Source organism: Mercenaria mercenaria, chromosome 8 (genome assembly GCF_021730395.1).
Source record: "Mercenaria mercenaria strain notata chromosome 8, MADL_Memer_1, whole genome shotgun sequence".
Taxonomy (NCBI): Eukaryota; Metazoa; Mollusca; class Bivalvia; order Venerida; family Veneridae; genus Mercenaria; species Mercenaria mercenaria.
Genome location: NC_069368.1, coordinates 84885480 through 84903153, shown reverse-complemented (window position 1 = coordinate 84903153; position 17674 = coordinate 84885480). Strand labels below are relative to the sequence as shown.

Here is a 17674-nt window from a genome sequence, read left to right as displayed (position 1 = left end):
ATGTACTTTTTTTTTACACTGTTGTCATAGCACGCAAAAAAGGTAACATTGTTTTATGGATGTCTAAATTACCTGCTGTGATAGTACTTTTAACAAACTTCGATTTTATTCTTCCACAAGACGAACAGGTAGCATTATCATTTTTCTCCCATCATTATCATTTTTCTGCCATTTTTTGTTATAACATAATGAGGAGTTATATTATCAGTAAATCTTTTTTCTTTTAAACAATATATTTTATTTTGTAAACTCATCTATATCATATGTATTTAAAACTTTTTATTGGGTTTAAAACCTGTGGTTTTTGAATTGTTTGGTATTGGTCAGTCCCTACCAAGGACTATAGGTTAAATAAGGTCAGATCGATCCTTCAACCTTACGTCCATCCAAGATTTTTAGGGTACCAAGTTAGTATTTTAAGACAGAAACTTAGTTTCTACTAAAGTTTAAGATAAGATCAGTGTGCTTAGTGAATCGAGCAAGCTAATTAAAATTGAAAAAGTGTTCCAGAGCCCCCAGTTCTTATACTACTAAGGTAACGGTCGATTAACTTTTAGAGTAATATTTCGACACTTAAGAAAGCTTAGAAAATCAAATGTATGGCTTAAGGATTTCGAATACTAAAACGCCTATACAGTAAAATTAAAACATCATACTAGTGTTTTCAACCAAGACTAGTATTTTGAATCAAAATTTAACAGACGATTAGTTTAACTGTCTGTTAAAGTTTCGAACACCTGGGCCAACATGCTTTAAAACCGGCTCCCTATACACCGATAGATTGGGGAGATGAATCTGTTTCGAGAGATGTTTCAACATGATGAATTTCAGAAATTAGAAGATTATGGAAAAGAAATGTTTGTTTGTGGTTTTTTGTTTGTTTTTTTTTTGTCGGGCGGGGGTGGGTGGGGGGGGGGGCGTGGGTGAGGTGTTTAGCGCCGATTTTCAACAGTATTTCAGTCATGTAACTGCGGGCAGTTAACCTAACCAGTGTTCCTAGATTCTGTACCAGTACAAACCTGTTCTCCGCAAGATACTGCCAGCTTCCCCACATGAATCAGAGGTGGAAGACTAATGATTTCAGACACAATGTCGTTCATCAAATAGTCACGGAGAACATACGCCCTGCCCGAGGATCGAGCTCGCGACCTTGCAATTCGTACACTAACGCTCTTACCTACTGATCTAAGCGGACGGGCTGAAGAGACATGATATGAATAACTAAATAACCGGTACCATCGTCAACAAGAAAATTAATTGAAGAAGAAAACAAAGATAAAGAAAAAGAAGAAATATATATATAACGATTTGGGTCTGGATGAGTATAAAGAAGCTTAAGAATTGGGGGCTAAACCGAAAGGAAAGAATACACCAACAGTAGATTTAGATGCTAAACTGGATACTAATGTTTTAGAAGAATATGAAATTACAAACCGTCTAAAATGTTTGACTTTTTACTGCGGATAAATCTGATCCCAATAAAATAGATAAAGTCACACTTCTAGGTATAATAGATAATGTTACTGAAAATATTAAAATTGTAAATGGTTTAACGGCCGCAAAATAAGATCAAAAGATCCAAATAAACAAAAAGAAGCAGACGAATTAAAACATGGACGAGATGAACTGGTAAATTACAAAAAAAGAACGGTTAAATAATATTATTGGTATAGCTTCTACATATGGACAAGGAATAAAACATCGTAATCCATATAAAGTTTCACCAAATGGACAATGTGGTAATTTAATTATTGATCTTAATAAGCTTGATGGTCAAAACAAATTGATTGCTAAGGATCAAAGAACTGGAAACGAAGTTATTCTATGTTGTTTTTTTTTTTTTTTTTTTTTTTTTTTTTTTTTGTGAAGCAGAGCTTTTTTTATTCATATAAGTTACTTATACATACATGCATACAACAATAATACACAAGTCAAATACAGCTTCATTGACATAAATGAAAATAAATATGTATTTTCTAGATATCAACTTAGATGTTGTCACGAATCTTATTGAAAAAAAGTTATATTAACATTTTTGGACTTATAAAAATGATGCATGATTTCGAATTCTGATCTAAAAAAAACTTTATATATATCATATTCTATCGTACAGTGTTCACTAGCAAAATACGATTTATAAATGCTAAACACAACTTTGGTTAATTTCTCCAGTTGTGTTTATTATATAATTCACCAATAAAAAATTTAATCCAACTTTCAAAAAAAATAAACATTTATTATTTATGTGTATGAAACTGTTACCCCATAACATTTGTCTTCTAACCAAAACGAAAGTCTTTATTTCAGGATGTTTTTCTAAGTTTTTTGCCTTCAGCCAGAGTTCTATTAAGTTTTTATAAAAATCTGAGATATTGGTTAGTTGAACACTTTTCACACTGTTCAAATTACATTGAAAAATTAGAAAGTATTTTCCAAAATCTTCTAAGTAGTAGTTTGGAATGATTTTCCAACTTGCATTATTATCATCTGTCAGCGCTTTGGCCCATTTTAGTTTTATGGCAGTAATATAGGATTTAATATCTATCATATCTATTCCATCACATTCTTTAGCAACAATAAGTGCAAATAAAAGATGAAGTCCCTAAATCATGAAAACTGTTAACAGGCCTTGTTCATTATTTGACCTAGTGACCTATTTCTTTACCCAAGATGGCACAGTATCAAATCTCTACAAAATATATTGAAGCAAACATTTTGAACAAGTTCAATTAACTTTGGACCGAAAAGTTTTGACATAATTATAGTGTTATCAGTATAATGAAGGATGCTTGATCATCCATCTATAATTACAGCTCAGAGCTTGGTTATCGTGAGCATGAGGTTCATCTATTCTATTATCTTACATTCTAATCAACAATGATCTTTAGGGTTCAAACTAAGATCTTCACACAAAATTAATTATTCATTACCAAAATCTTTAGCTCTCGTTGCTGAAACTTTGCAGATCATATATGTAAATTAGGCATTTGTAGATGTACCTGCAAAACTTTCGAAAGGATACAACTCTTTTACAAAGACCTAGCATTTTAATGTAAAAGTCTTAGAACTTTGAAGAGCATGAGCCAAGCTTTTTTGACTCCTATTGTTATACAATAAGATCTCTTTTTAACATTTCTGTTGTATTTAATCAACTATAACGTATCTATATAATTTCATGTTTGTCATTATAAAACACACAAATATTATATAAATTACCAATACATTGTTAAAGAACCATTCAGCACATAGATCTGTGTTCAAATTATACAGTTTCTATCCTTGCCTCCTTCAAATTGGAGAAAGTTTGCCCGGCTGCAAATGCTGACACCTTCAGGCGCAAAACATCTGAAACCATTTTCCTATTTATCTATGGCATTAATACGTATAGTTACTCCATGAAATCAAAACTCCTATGAATTATAATGGTTAATGTTTCACAAGATATATTCTACAAGTTTTTAATTTCTGAAAAATGGATTCCAGTTAAGAAAATCCGTTTTGAAATATAGAGAGTAAAAAAAGCAAAGTGAAAATACAGTCAAACCTGTCTATAAAGACAACCTTTGGGAGAGCCAAAATGTGGATTTTATTTGAAGGCGGTCTTTATTTACAGGTTAATAAAGAAACCTGTAAATGTTAAATTGGGAAACATAACATGTTGTCTTTAGAGTTAGATGGTCTCTGTTCAGAGGCGGTCTTTAACACAAGTTTGACAACTGGTTTTCAATTCAAATTAAATCGTATGACTCTGGTTAGTTTGTGAAACTAACACCAGCACATTCTGCCCGCTCCTAGTAGCCTTTATTCTATCAAACACTTTGACTCACAAAATCTCAATAAATGCTTTCATTTGTACAACAAAAACTATATGTGTAGACTTCTTGTAAGATTTACATTTGGAAAAGCAGCTTTTTTGGGGGGAAAAAAACATTTAAATTAAAAAATGATAAACAAGTCCCTATATTTTATCAGTTAAAAAATTTTGGGTAGGAGTTCGAATGCGTAATTATTAAATCACGATTAAACTGATACAAATATTGAAACATATCTATTATTTCGATTCTAAGCGCGCAAATTCTTCGTATTTTACAGGACTACATATGTTCACTATAGTCATTCGGCTGGTCATATGCTGCTATAAAAATCTCCCCACGCATGGAAAGCGTTGCATAAAACGGAATTTGCCAATATTCAATAAATTTCAATTAAAGTATTAAGTAGTATTTGCTGTGAAATGTTATTGAAGTGAAATGTAATTTGCAATAGCATTTAAAGTCGGATATAGAAATCAGAAGTAAATGCTTTATTCAAAATTTATATATGCAGTTTCTAAAAATAGTACACGTCACCTACATGATGGCACTGAAACATACATGCCGGATAAAAACACTCGAGTCTGGAAGATTGGAACATTAATTATATTTCCTTTACTGTCAAAACAGAATCTAGTTGACATTTGTGGTGCCTACAATGCAGTAATTGTACGCACACGACCAGATATAGATTTTAAAGTTGAAACATTGTCTTACGGTATAAACATAAACAAATAAGTTCATTATCTAGAAATCGTTGATAATATATTAGATTAATGTCATGATGAACTTGAAATTCATCTGCATAGTCTCTTTTACCTCAAAGGTCGCGGGTTGGAAAATCATAAATTGTTGAATACTTTCTTATTTTATTCTATCAGTTAAGCTTAAAATTGATATTGATCAATGAAATGACATTGCATGTAAATATACTTTGGTGAGGAGATTCAGGAACTCTTATTTTTGTACGTGGATTTCTTTGAAAATAAAACACTCGAAAACCGCTATACTGAAGCTGTTTAAGTACTTTGAGTTGTTCAGATGGTGTTGTGTTTCCCCAGTAGTCGGGCTTGACCTCCATGTATCCATCTTTCCCCATACCTTTCTTTACATTTCCAAAGTGAAGTTCTATAACAAGTTGCCTGACAAATGAAAAGTCTCCGGAAGAAATAATGTTTGGGATCGCCTTCCACTCGTAGCCTTCGATGTCTAACTTCAGAATATCCAAGATTCTCTAGAAAAGAAAGAGTTTCAGATTCGAAGAAGATTCAATACTACGATACTTGGTGAGATGGCATGCCAGAGTAAAGAAACTTCCCCTCCATATGTAATTTTCAATTCTTAGGCAATTGTATTTTTGTTTTGTTTAAAACTTCGTGCGTTTTTTTAAAAAAAAAATTTGATCATGGTATTAACAAATCACATGTCGGAGCTATATAGTATTAACCTTATTCTACTTTAGGATACAACATTACAAGTATGTTTCACTCAAAAAGTTTTAGATTTTAAGAGATGTGTCGTTTTTGTCTACTCTTTCGAACTTAAAATTCTAAAATTTTGAGTGATGTATTTTCTTGAATACCAGAAAATACTCTAATATGGCTGATGAACTTTTATCATTTGTATGCATTACCTTTAACTGCATTTCATAAATAAATAAAGTTCATAAGTTCTCGTTACTGACTGAATATTAGTTCAATACTAATCAGATTTATTATATACTAACGTCAACGGTAGTAAAGCCTAAATGCCTTATGTAGTAGCCTCTACAACCGAGCGATAAGAGTCTTTGTTTTTGAATAACTTGCTTTTTGTTGAGTTGTAGATTTATTTCATTAAGGAAGCAATCGAGCTAGCTTACAGATGGTAGGTTGTCAGCCCTAATCTTAGATAATTACCGGAGTGGTACTAAGAGTCTCCAAACCCATAAAAGGAAGGAACTTGCCATAGGATATTGAGTTGTGTCAGTATGACCTTAACTTCGTCAACAATAACACGACATGAAGATACTTATTAATAAAAGAAATACTTTGCGTTATTAGAAAACATATATATATATATAGATGTTTCGGTTATAGAAGAAAGAGTCTTTATTTGAGGTAAGTATAAGTGTAAAGAATGGAAAATGATAATTAGGTGATTTTGCAGTTATTTTAAGATATTATTAATTTTTCTACCGTCAATAGAAAACAAAACTAATGCTATATATAACAGCATATCTCAAATTTAAAGATAGGTGAAAAAGTACGAGCAGATCGCTTCCAAATCGTATTAAACGATGAAACGTCCATGCATGTGTGCACATCTTGCAATAGCCACAACTGAGTCTATTTAACCAATGCCAAATCAATATACAATATCTTTGCCATAATACTAATTGAAATGTTGAAAATATGACAAAGGGGACATTCCAGATGGATCACTGTATCGAAAACATTTACAAGGCAGAAAATGAGTTAACCAGAATGATTGATATTGAAGTAGAAGGGCAATCCCAATAAATTTGAAAACCGTCCTGTATGTAATTTTATGAAATATATATGGATTTTAAACCAAAATATGATCGGCTTCAGTAAAACTGAAGACATTATTCTTCAGCATGGCCAAATTATGACAAAATAATTGTTATATTGATCGTTATCAAAACGCAACTTTGGTGACTGCGTTATAAGTTGACCCCCTGTTGTGTACTATATAGTATCATACGGGCCTCCGTGGCAGAGTGGTTAAGGTCGCTGACTTCAAATCACTTGCCCCTCATCGATGTGGGTTCGAGCCTCACTAGGGGCATTGAAATCTTCATGTGAGGAAGCTATCCAGCTGCCTTACGGAAGGTCGGTGGCTCTACCCAGGTTCTACCCAGGTGCCCGCTCGTGATGAAATAATGCACAAAGGGGCACCTGGGGTCTTCCTCCACCATTAAAGCGGGAAAGTCGCCATATGACCTATCATGTGTCGTTGCGACGTTAAATCCAACAAATAAATAAATAAATAAAAAAAATAGTATCATACGGTTCTACTTGAATATGAATGGTAGGTAGCGAAAAGTGTTACTGATTATGATAGTTCCATTTAACTATACTACATATAACATTATCAAAGTTGTATACACATTATCAAATCTATATAGTCAGTCTACTTATATATTACATATTTCTTTTCGTAGACAACATGAACAAGGAAAACACATAATGTGAGACAGATTGTTAACATATTGAAGCCAACACGAACTTTTAATACCCTTTCTTCAATGTTAAAGGATAGTGTAAATAAGGTATCACGCCTTTTACAGCTGAATTCTAAGCGTTTTTCTTTATTTCTGTCTAATACGCAGTTTTCAAAGCCCAGTGAGTCTTTGATATTTAACTTTAGTCTGTTTCGTCAGGTTTATATAGTTTTTTTTCTCAATACTCTACAAAGGAGCGGAATACACAAGTATGTTGGTCTTCATGCTTTATCTATACAGACACATGCACGAAGTTTGAGTTTTACATACAATTCCTTTCGTCACCACTCCATGTTGAAGGAATTCACTTAATATGTATAGTATTATTTTATTTTACCCTGTAACGTTTTGATATAGCAGGGTTTTTTTGTTGTTTATTTATTTATTTATTTATTTATTTATTAATGAAATTTCATTACAATGACTTAAACAAAAACAATATCGCTTAAATTAATATTACAAAAATGAATATTTAAACCTCGAATGTAACTTACATGAGTATGGTTTAAAGACTTCCGAATTGTTGAGAGCTGTCTCATTTTCCACCCGAGTTCGTTAGTTGAGTCGGTGACTGATAGTCCGATCAGATGAAAATTAATGCCTTCCGGAATATGATGACCAGACACTGGATGACTGAAATATTTTAATGTTATAGTCGTGATTTCATTAACATGATCACATTCCAGTCAATCTCTGTGATGATAAATCTGCAAATAAAATAATTCTGTCAATAGTTAAACATTCAAATAGGTGATACATTCTGCGAAACATGTATGTGTTATATATATCCTGTAACTTTATTTATGCAAATGTCTATAAAAATTAAGAAAGTAACTGTGGATTGTTTGGTAATTGTTCTACTAAACCAAGAAAAAATATCATTTTCCTTTCACGTATATTGTTTTCTTTAGACAAACACTGGAGATATGTTGCAAATTTAGATTTTTACTATAAAGATAGTTATTTATGTTTATCATTAGAATAAAAGTAATTGAACTGAAACACATAAAATTGTACGTCTTCTCATGACATTACCTAACGATATGCATAATTTCAGCTAAACCTGATGCTAAGGAGCATGCTGGATTTTGCACTTTTCATACACCCATGGCTCAAAGGGGAAGCTGTGGTTTTGACACATGATTTTCTTTGTCGGAAATGTATTATTGCCTCTTCAATTAACTTTATCTGCTATTATTTTATTTGGCTGCATTCTATTAATTACCACAACAGCTGTCTTTAAATGCTGTGCCCGTAGACATTATTCCTTCTTCTAAGCACAGCTGTTATATTTTTCGGTCCTTTATAATCAATGTCTGTAAGGTGGTATTAGAGTATCGTTGCACTTTTCATCATTTCTCTGGAGCAGACTCAGTCAAATGGAGCAGAGCCTTCCATGCTTCGATAGATTCCACTTTATATAAATATTTTGGCGAAGAGAAGTAAACATTATCGAATGTCTATATTTTTAGTTCTCTACAGATTATTTATTGGTAGATTGCTTTATATTTGAAAAACAAACGCATATATAGGAGCTTATTAACATGATCAAAGTGCATTAACTAACTAAACTACCTTGTAGTTTTCCAAGTTAGTCGCAACATATGCACTATCTAGGAACAATACCTTCACAACGAGATATCGAAAAGGGGGGAAATACGCAAGTGTTATGTTATAAAATGTATCTATCATATAAGTATATTGATGTTTCAATCGTTTTGAATAATAAAGAATACTGAAATGTATCTGTTAAAAACATTAGCAACCTAGCTCAACCAATAATGAACGTAGATTTGAAGTTTTATTTCATATGAGGCTGTCATATACACTTTTACTGGCCTGATTGCCATCATAGCAGTCTTTTTCTCGATTGATTTAGGATGAATTTTATATTGTTTCTCTGTTGCAGTAATATTCTTGTTTACCTTTAGTGGTTATTATTTACCTATCATATAATTTCGTGGCGGGGTATTTATTTCGAAATACTATCGAAGTATTAATGTGTCCGATCGTGGATCGAAGTAATTGAAAACCTAACATACCTGGAATAATGGCAAAAATACTTCTTTAATGTCTAACATTATATGGGAACTCTAACACTTAAAAATTACCCCATTTATACGCCGATATTTAACCAGAATATCCGAAGGAAAGTATACCTTAATACGTCATTTTGATTTTACGTGCTTTTTGTATAAAGGAAGTAACGGGTCGCTTTAAACAAAATTATATTATGCAGGCGAACATGTGAGTGGTTTGATATATTTCATTTATTACTTTACTAAACACACCGGGACTAGCGTAAAAACCCTCCCCCACACACACCTTTCTTTGATTCCGATAAGAATATATTAGAAACAAAAAAGTTTTTTTATGATTTCGCGCCAAAATATTACATATCATTACACTGCGAAAAAAGGGTCAATATACGGGAGTATGCGGTCCTGTATATTCCGAAAATACGGGAGTATACGGGATGTATAATACAAATATACGGACCTAATAAACAATTCCGTATTCGGAACATCTAGTATACGGGAAGTCCGTATATTTGTCATGCATATACGAGATCCCGTATACGCCGAATATAGATATATGTATATTTCCCGTATATACGAAATATACGAACTTTAAAAAATGTCCATAGAAATTGTGTTTATTCATGTCCTGCATTAACATAAGTTTTATTCTAATGTATTCGAAGGGTCTTGAGACTTTTTTACCGTATACTTTCCGTATTTTAGAATATACGGAACACGCAAACGAGCCTGCATATTCCGGATGTACGTAGTATACGGATCACGTATTTTTGTCATATACGGACTGTGATTGCATCTAATATACGGGGCATATACAGACCTGTATTTTCTAATATACGGGCTTCGGATTTTTTTCCGTATAAGCATGATATATTTAGTATACGGCTCCCGTACATTTCTCATATACGGGAAGTATTCGAAACTGTATTTTTGATAAACGGGCTACGGACTAGTCCCGTATATGCATGGTATACGCAATATACGGATCCCGTACTTGTGTCATATACGGAATGTATATGCATCTAATATACGGGGATATACGGACCTGTAGATATTGATATTCGGGCCAGGTTTTTTCCCGTTTATGCAAGATATATGTAGTATACATATCCCATATTAGTGTCACATTCAGACTGAATTTGATTTTCGTATTCTCGCATTCACCCCTCGGTATGGGCACACACTGAAAGACGACATAAAATGAAGGTTAAACATACCTATAGCAGAATACGATATGTTAGAAAAAAGCAAGACAAAGACAGGGTATGAGAAAAAAAATGTCATATTATTATTAATTGGAGACATGTCAGATTAAATTAACATTTTATTCAACTTAAATACTTTTTAAATCAGTTTTTCATAGGTTATGAATTATTTTCATTTCTTGTCCAAATGAAATAAGCATACACTATGAGTAATCAATAACATGAAGCATTTCTTATGTTCATTTTTAATTGAAAAACTAGAATTCGCACATTTAATTCTGCGCCGATGATTCAATAAATCCGTTGAGTATCAATTCCTTTATTACTGTTCATACATGTTTTCGTTATTCCCATGAATGTTGATTACCGCTACAGGCGTTTCGATTTGCCGTTTGCTAGGAAGAGCAGTACACCCCTTCTAATGTCCGAAGATGTGTTCAAAACGAGCGCTTTGAAAATACGCATGTTGTTTCCGTGTCGGAACTCGATAAGTAACCATGGAAATATTCAGTTTCCTGATCTCTATAAATATAAGATTTTTTTCTGTTACGAATGTCACTGAGAACGAATGGCTCATCCGGGCTTTCAGTCTGCATCTGTTGACCAAACTAGTAGAAACTTCTCACATAAGCATATTCTCTATCGTGAAAATAAATAGTCATCCCGTTTTGTGATTCCAGTTGGAGTTAACTAAGAAAAAAATCAACTCTTGTGTCAACCCGAAATAATAATAAAAAAAATGCACGCATTAAAAGTTATTAAATGGACTCTTGCAATTGATAGATACTGATAATACACTGCGAAAAAAGAGTTAATATACTTTTAATACTTATATTCCGTATACGGGAAGAAATACGGGAAAACTAAAATACGGGCGTGTATGGGGCTTGTATATTTAAAAGTCCGTATACTAATAAAATACGGATTTCCGTATACTATGAAATACGGAATTCTTAGTATACGATACCCCGTATATTATTGAAATACGGGAAATTCTAAAAAGGGTTATTCTGATCGTATACAACACCGTATATTCCCGTATATGTCTGGTGTACGGGAATACATAAATCCGTATATTACGAAAATACGGGACGTATATTTCCCGTATATGTTTCATATACAACCCCATATATTTCCCGTATATTCTGGATATACGGGATATGTATAGTTTGTATATTTCGAAAATACATGGATTAAATTTCCCGTATATTCTTCGTATACAACTCCGTATATTTCCCGTATATGCCGGAAATACGGGATTTAAATAATTTGTATATTTCGAAAATACGGGACATATATGTCCCGTATATGCTTCGTATACAACTCCGTATTATTCCCGTATATGCCAGAAATACGGGATTTAAATAATTTGTATATTTTGAAAATACGGGACTTATATTTCCCGTATATTCTTTGTATACAACTCCGTATATTTCCCGTATATTCTGGATATACGGGATATGTATAGTTTGTATATTTGGAAAATACAGGGATTAAATTTCCCGTATATTCTTCCTATACAACTCCGTATATTTTCTGTTTATGCCGGAAATACGGGATTTAAATAATTTGTATATTTCGAAAATACTGGACGTATATGTCCCGTATATGCTTGGTATGCAACTCCGTATATTTCCCGTATATGCCGGAAATACGGGATTTAGATAAATTATATATTTAAAAAATACGGGATGCAATCAATATGTGTAGTGAAAATTATATTCTCCGGCCATTTCAAAGGTCAAACGTTTTGCATGTTTTCGAACTTGTACTTTGCCGTATGTGGCGGAAATACGGGATTCAGAAATGTGTATATAATCATACATAGTAATGTTTGGCAAATATATAAATGATTATAATCTGGTCATTAAAAGGTTAGAGCAATGATTAAAAGGAAATTCTGTTCTCCAAGTTTTTGCTAGTGGTATATGACACTTTTAGGCTAAAATTGCAGCAAAGATTCATGGGTTAATGATACATTGCTGTTTTATATACATTATGATAGAGCTTTTGAAAATCTATATATACTTTTGAAATGAAATATGCATGTTAGTTGCCTTTATTAAAGCACAAGTGTGACCTTGATCTTGAAGCGAGCAATCCGGAACATGCGCTCTGCACGTCGTTTCGATGTTGTTGACATTTATGCTAAATTTCTTTAAATCCTTCAAGCAGTTCAAGAGTAGTTATAATTACAGAGCGGGCGTGAAACAATATCATATAACTTTTGACCTCTATGTATGACCTTAATATTGAAGCGAGCCATTAAAACGTTGTGGCAAGATTTCTTCGAAATTCTTGAAGGGTTCAAGAGTTACAGAGCGGTTACAGAAAAGCTAACGAACAGACGGACACCAGCGTCATATCATTACACGCACCCTTCGGGCGTATAAAAATCAACGACATTGATTAATTCATCCTTCCTTCCATGTTTTGAACTTTCTACAATGTACAATATATATTCCTTCGTGTTTTCATAATTTCTACATTCAGTGTATACAGACAAAGAATCCAGTCCCGATATTCACTAAATTTTCATTCATAATCTTTATAAGACTGAAAACGTTTGTCACTGCGTCAATTATAAAGCTTTATTTAAACGGTCGTATAAATTTCACCATAGTGTGCTGGTGAAGATGTTTAGGGGCTTTATATTGCCTAGGCAATCCGGGTTCGATTCCCAACTCATAAATATCTTTTGCTTTGTTTAACATTCTTCTAATAAAAAAGTGTGCAAAGAATAGCTTGTTCTAATGTTCATAATATGACCAATTTTCATTTTTAAAGAAAGATCATATTAGCTAAAATCTGGTGTCAAGGCCCTTTAATATTGATAGAAGAAGATGGATTTCTTGTAGTAAACTCATTCAAATGGAAAATCAAGGCATGGAATAATTCATTTTTGTTCTTGTGCGTCCAAAATTGAAAAATAAACATTCGCGGACCATCGCAAATATAAAATCAAATACCTCAAATAATTCATCCTTTCTTCTTGTATCTTGCATGTCTTTCTTCTTCTTCTTTTTCAATACAAGTTATTAGGATTAATTAAGCTATCAATTTCTTTCCTCGTCGATACTAATGAAAAATCATTATGAATGATAAGCCATGCAATCAATGTATGTAGTGAAAATTATATTCTCCGGCCATTTCAAAGGCCAAACGTTTTGCATGTTTTTGAATGAATGAATAGATGTATAGCACTAATATCTCACGAACTGATAAAAGCATTCGCGGGCTAAAACAGGTATAAAATCAAAGACATGAATAAATCCATCATTTCTTCTTGCGCGTTTCCGAATTACATTCAATCTAAATATCCGATTGAGAAAAAAAATCATTCATCCTTATTTATTTGTAGTGATAAACACATTCGTGTATCATCGCCATTGTAAAAATCAAATGCATGCATTAATTACTCTTTCTGCTGCACATTTCCAACGCTCATGTATACAATGCAAATAATTACTAGTATAGAAAAAAAATAATCAACTAATCCATCCCTGTTTTATACAGTAATAATATAAGACCTTACGTAGAATATAACACCAAAGACGTGTGTTGATACTTTACTTATGAAATTTATTCCTCCGTGCAATATTTTATCACGAGCTGGCACCTGGGTAGCCCCACCGACCATCCGTAAGCCAGCTTGATGGCTTCCTCACATGGAGAATTCAACACCCCGAATGAGGCTCGGACCCATATCGGTGAGGGGCAAGTTGTTTGAAGTCAGCGATCTAAACCACTTGGCCACTGAGGCCCCATTCGGCTAGGTCGGACCCTTAAACCAACGTGTAGATAACATGGCATTTTGATTATTAAGAAAGCACATAATTAACCGTAGTCGTTCAGTTTAGTTCAATTCAGAGAGCTATAAAATGTATTTTATACTTCTTTGTTTAATTTTAGCTGTTACTTATGAACTATTAAGTGAAATATGTGTTCGTATTTTAAAAAAAATTCCGCAGATGCTTCTATGTGTACTACGGTTGCATAGCGGGGACATAAGAAACATTTTATTTATCACGTGCGCACGTGTTAGCTACCACGTGCGAACGTGTAGCTAACACAAGCGAACGTGATAGCTAACAAGTGCGAACATGTCCCCTCTATGCTACCGTAGTATACACTGTTCCAAGTTATTTCTCGTGGTTGTAGTTTCCGTTGGTAGTGACCTGGCACTCATGAGTATTTCGTATATTTCCGTAAATTGATTTACAGTGTTCGATCACAAATAGCAATATAAATATTACATATATAACTCTTAATTGATATACTGTTGCATGTGCAGGTAACTGAGTGGACAAGCGGTGTTGCTGCCAATATCAGGTCGTGGGTTCGAATCCTACCTCTGACCATAACCTTTCCCCAATTTTATATGCAAACTTACCAATACCACTTATTTGATCAAACGTATCGTGATATTTATGGTCTATTTACTAAAAGTAATCATATTTACTCGTTGTAACAAAGTAGAATAATTTGTTTAAAGTATTTTAGATAAAAAGGCATGTTACCCGTCATAAGCGTACTAGAATATAAATACTACAAGAGAAAACACTATTAAAAAAAAAAAAATATGATACATAAATTTATATAAAGATAAAACAGGTATCGTTAACATTATATTATATTTTTAAAAAAATGATACCCGTGGTAACGTGCCTGGAAATCAAACCCACCGTGACATTGGTTAGCTGTAAAATATGGTTATTTTCAGGATACAAATATTAGGTAAATTAACGAAAACGCCCAAAAATATTTGCAAAGATTAATGAGTGCCAGGTCAATATTTACGGACATATTAAGAAAATAAACACAATCGTCTAACGTAGAGTTCATCAAAATGCTATATAAGTTTGCACTCATTCATCCATCCCTTCGTAAATAAATTGTACATATAGGTTCTGCGGCACAGTTTTACTGCAACATTAATTGATACCAATTGTATGCATATTAATTAAATTTATGAGATAATCGGCATGGCCTAATTTAACCCTCTGCCGTTTAATGGAATCGGCCAATCAGCGCGCATTCATCTAGCCCGAGGCGATAACATCTGGTCGAAGTGACCGCACGCACTAATCTGTATATTGCAAAAATGTCTTGTCATTAGCGTTATTCTGCAGAGGAAGACGAAGGCTCGGGTAAGTATTTATTTGATTTAATTTTTGATTAACTGAATTAGACAGGGTTTTTACTCAATATGAATTCCTTTTGTAACAAATGAAATACTTAAATTCATGACGTTGTTTATTTCATAATCATATTTGTTGACTTCCTGATGAAGACTTAATAAATAGTCGAAAGGTTGTATGAAAATGGAGTTAGCCTTGTAATTCTCCTGTTCTCTGTTTTTTATTGTTGTTGTTTTTTTAATCAATCGGGAATACGAGTTGCTGCGATTTAAAGGAAAATATTTAATGTACAATTATGTAGATTAAAAAATACACTTCAAACGAAATACTCTTTTAATTGCAGGTGTCAGTAAAAACTGTCTATTTACTAATTTATTAAATTATATAATTATAATATGAAAAAGGAAATTCAGAATAGCCGTTAAGTAGTTACATTCATTCGTGAAATCTTTTCATTCATTCAGTCATTCAAGCACAATTAATTCAACAATTACTTCATTCATTCTTTCATTCATTAGTAGACAAAAATTCCAGTCACCAAAAGCTAATGTTGCAGGTGTTTGAAATAAAAGAAAATATCGTGCAAAAATATTTCATGAATACCATTGTGGTTAAACGAGAAAAAAAGTTGTAAAGAAAAAAATATAGTTCGCAGAAGCAAAGTAGCCACGGCTAACTTCTTTACGAATTAGGCGGCACGTACATTCATTCATTCGATCAGAACTGGAATCTCATGAGAGCATTCATGAAGTTAGTGTTAACGATCTTTTATTTTTAGAAAATGGGTAATCTAACTGACAAAATAATGCTTTTCTAGACTAAAATGTAAGCGGTTGTGATGCGCATTATTGTTTCATAGTATCATTCAAAAAAGGTTGGTTATAATAAAATTTCAGATTTTTTGAAAGTTTTATTATCTTTCAATATGGAAAAAATACACACTTACTCTAGATCTTTTGTTTGCCTAGGGTTTATATATTTTGAAACAACTGTAAGAACATTAAAAATCTCGCCGGAAAGTCGATTTGTGCATGTAAACGTGTTTTTACTCTAACCAGACCTGTTCACGTGCACAGATAGACCTGCGCGCGTGCATATTCAATCATCCTGAAAACAAAAAAGTCATTTGTTAGAAAAAAAATCGAGTATGTCTGTAATTTCGATCTTAAAACATATTATGAAATATTTAGAAATCGTTAGATATTATACATCTAACACATAAGTTTACTTTCTTGTAAATATATGAAACATGACATAAAACATATGAGCCGCGCCATGAGAAAACCAACATAGCGGCTTTGCGACCTGCATGGATCCGGATGCGCAGGCTGGTCAGGATCCATGTTGTTCGCTAACAGTTTCTCTAATTGCAATAAGGTTTGAAGGCGAACAACAAAGATCCTTGATGCGTGGGCTGGTCTGGATCCAGGCTGGCCGCAAACGCACTATGTTGGTTTTCCCATGGCCCCGCTCATATTATTATATATATGTACACAATATAAGTAATTGCGTAGCTAAGTCTTTTATTTCAAATATACACCACCTACCGATTTTCAACGGACTATTACGAAATTTTCATAATTTACATATGTATTTCCGAAAGATTGGTATATTTTCAGTTTTCTGTTATTACCTATTTTGCAGCCATGACCACAAACGTCTTTTTTTTAGCGGAGCGCAAAATGACGTACTTTAAAAGTTTTCTAAGCAGCGTTTTTATATACAACAAAAATACAGCAAAAATCTTTTATTTTCTAGCTTGTGTTAAAATTTTCTCTCCAATGATATAAAATTTGTCAAGTGAAACAGCTGTAAAAATCATAAAAACTAAATTCCCGAGAAAAAAAGACGATACAAAGACAGAATAAGGTGATGCATAAATACAACGTAAAAACCATAAAAATACCTATAAGTGTATTAACATATTTTATGACCCACCTTGATACAACACTGGTCGGGTAATGCTTATCCCTAGGCAATGTTGTAATACACAATGAAATTTAAAGTGTGATTAAATATTTGGCACAGTTAGATTATTTTATGTTAAATGTAACTGTGTGCAATCTTGGGGGAAAAAAAGATAACGCAGTTTTCAAACTAAAAATTAAAAGAATACCAAATACAGGCATTAAAGGCAAAGTTCGACATTTTTTTTAAATCTCTGGAAATTAATGCTATATTTCTTAATTTCTGACAGACTATATGTTACAGAAAATGAGAATTAATTGTTTTAACTACATTTTATGATAAA

At 32.8% G+C, this 17674-nt stretch overlaps 1 protein-coding gene across 1 annotated transcript in view; it reads right to left on the bottom strand.

Moving 5' to 3' along the window:
- Positions 1–1947: 1947 nt before the first annotated feature.
- The window catches only part of LOC123529330 (probable methyltransferase-like protein 24), a 134552-nt gene continuing 118825 nt past the window's right edge, over positions 1948–17674 (bottom strand). The window contains exons 5-6 of the mRNA XM_045309631.2: positions 7533–7671; positions 1948–5046 (exon numbers count right to left, since the gene is read on the bottom strand). Coding sequence (XP_045165566.2) covers positions 4690–5046; positions 7533–7671 — 496 coding nt within the window. The 3' untranslated portion in view covers positions 1948–4689. The remainder of the gene's footprint in view (positions 5047–7532; positions 7672–17674) is intronic.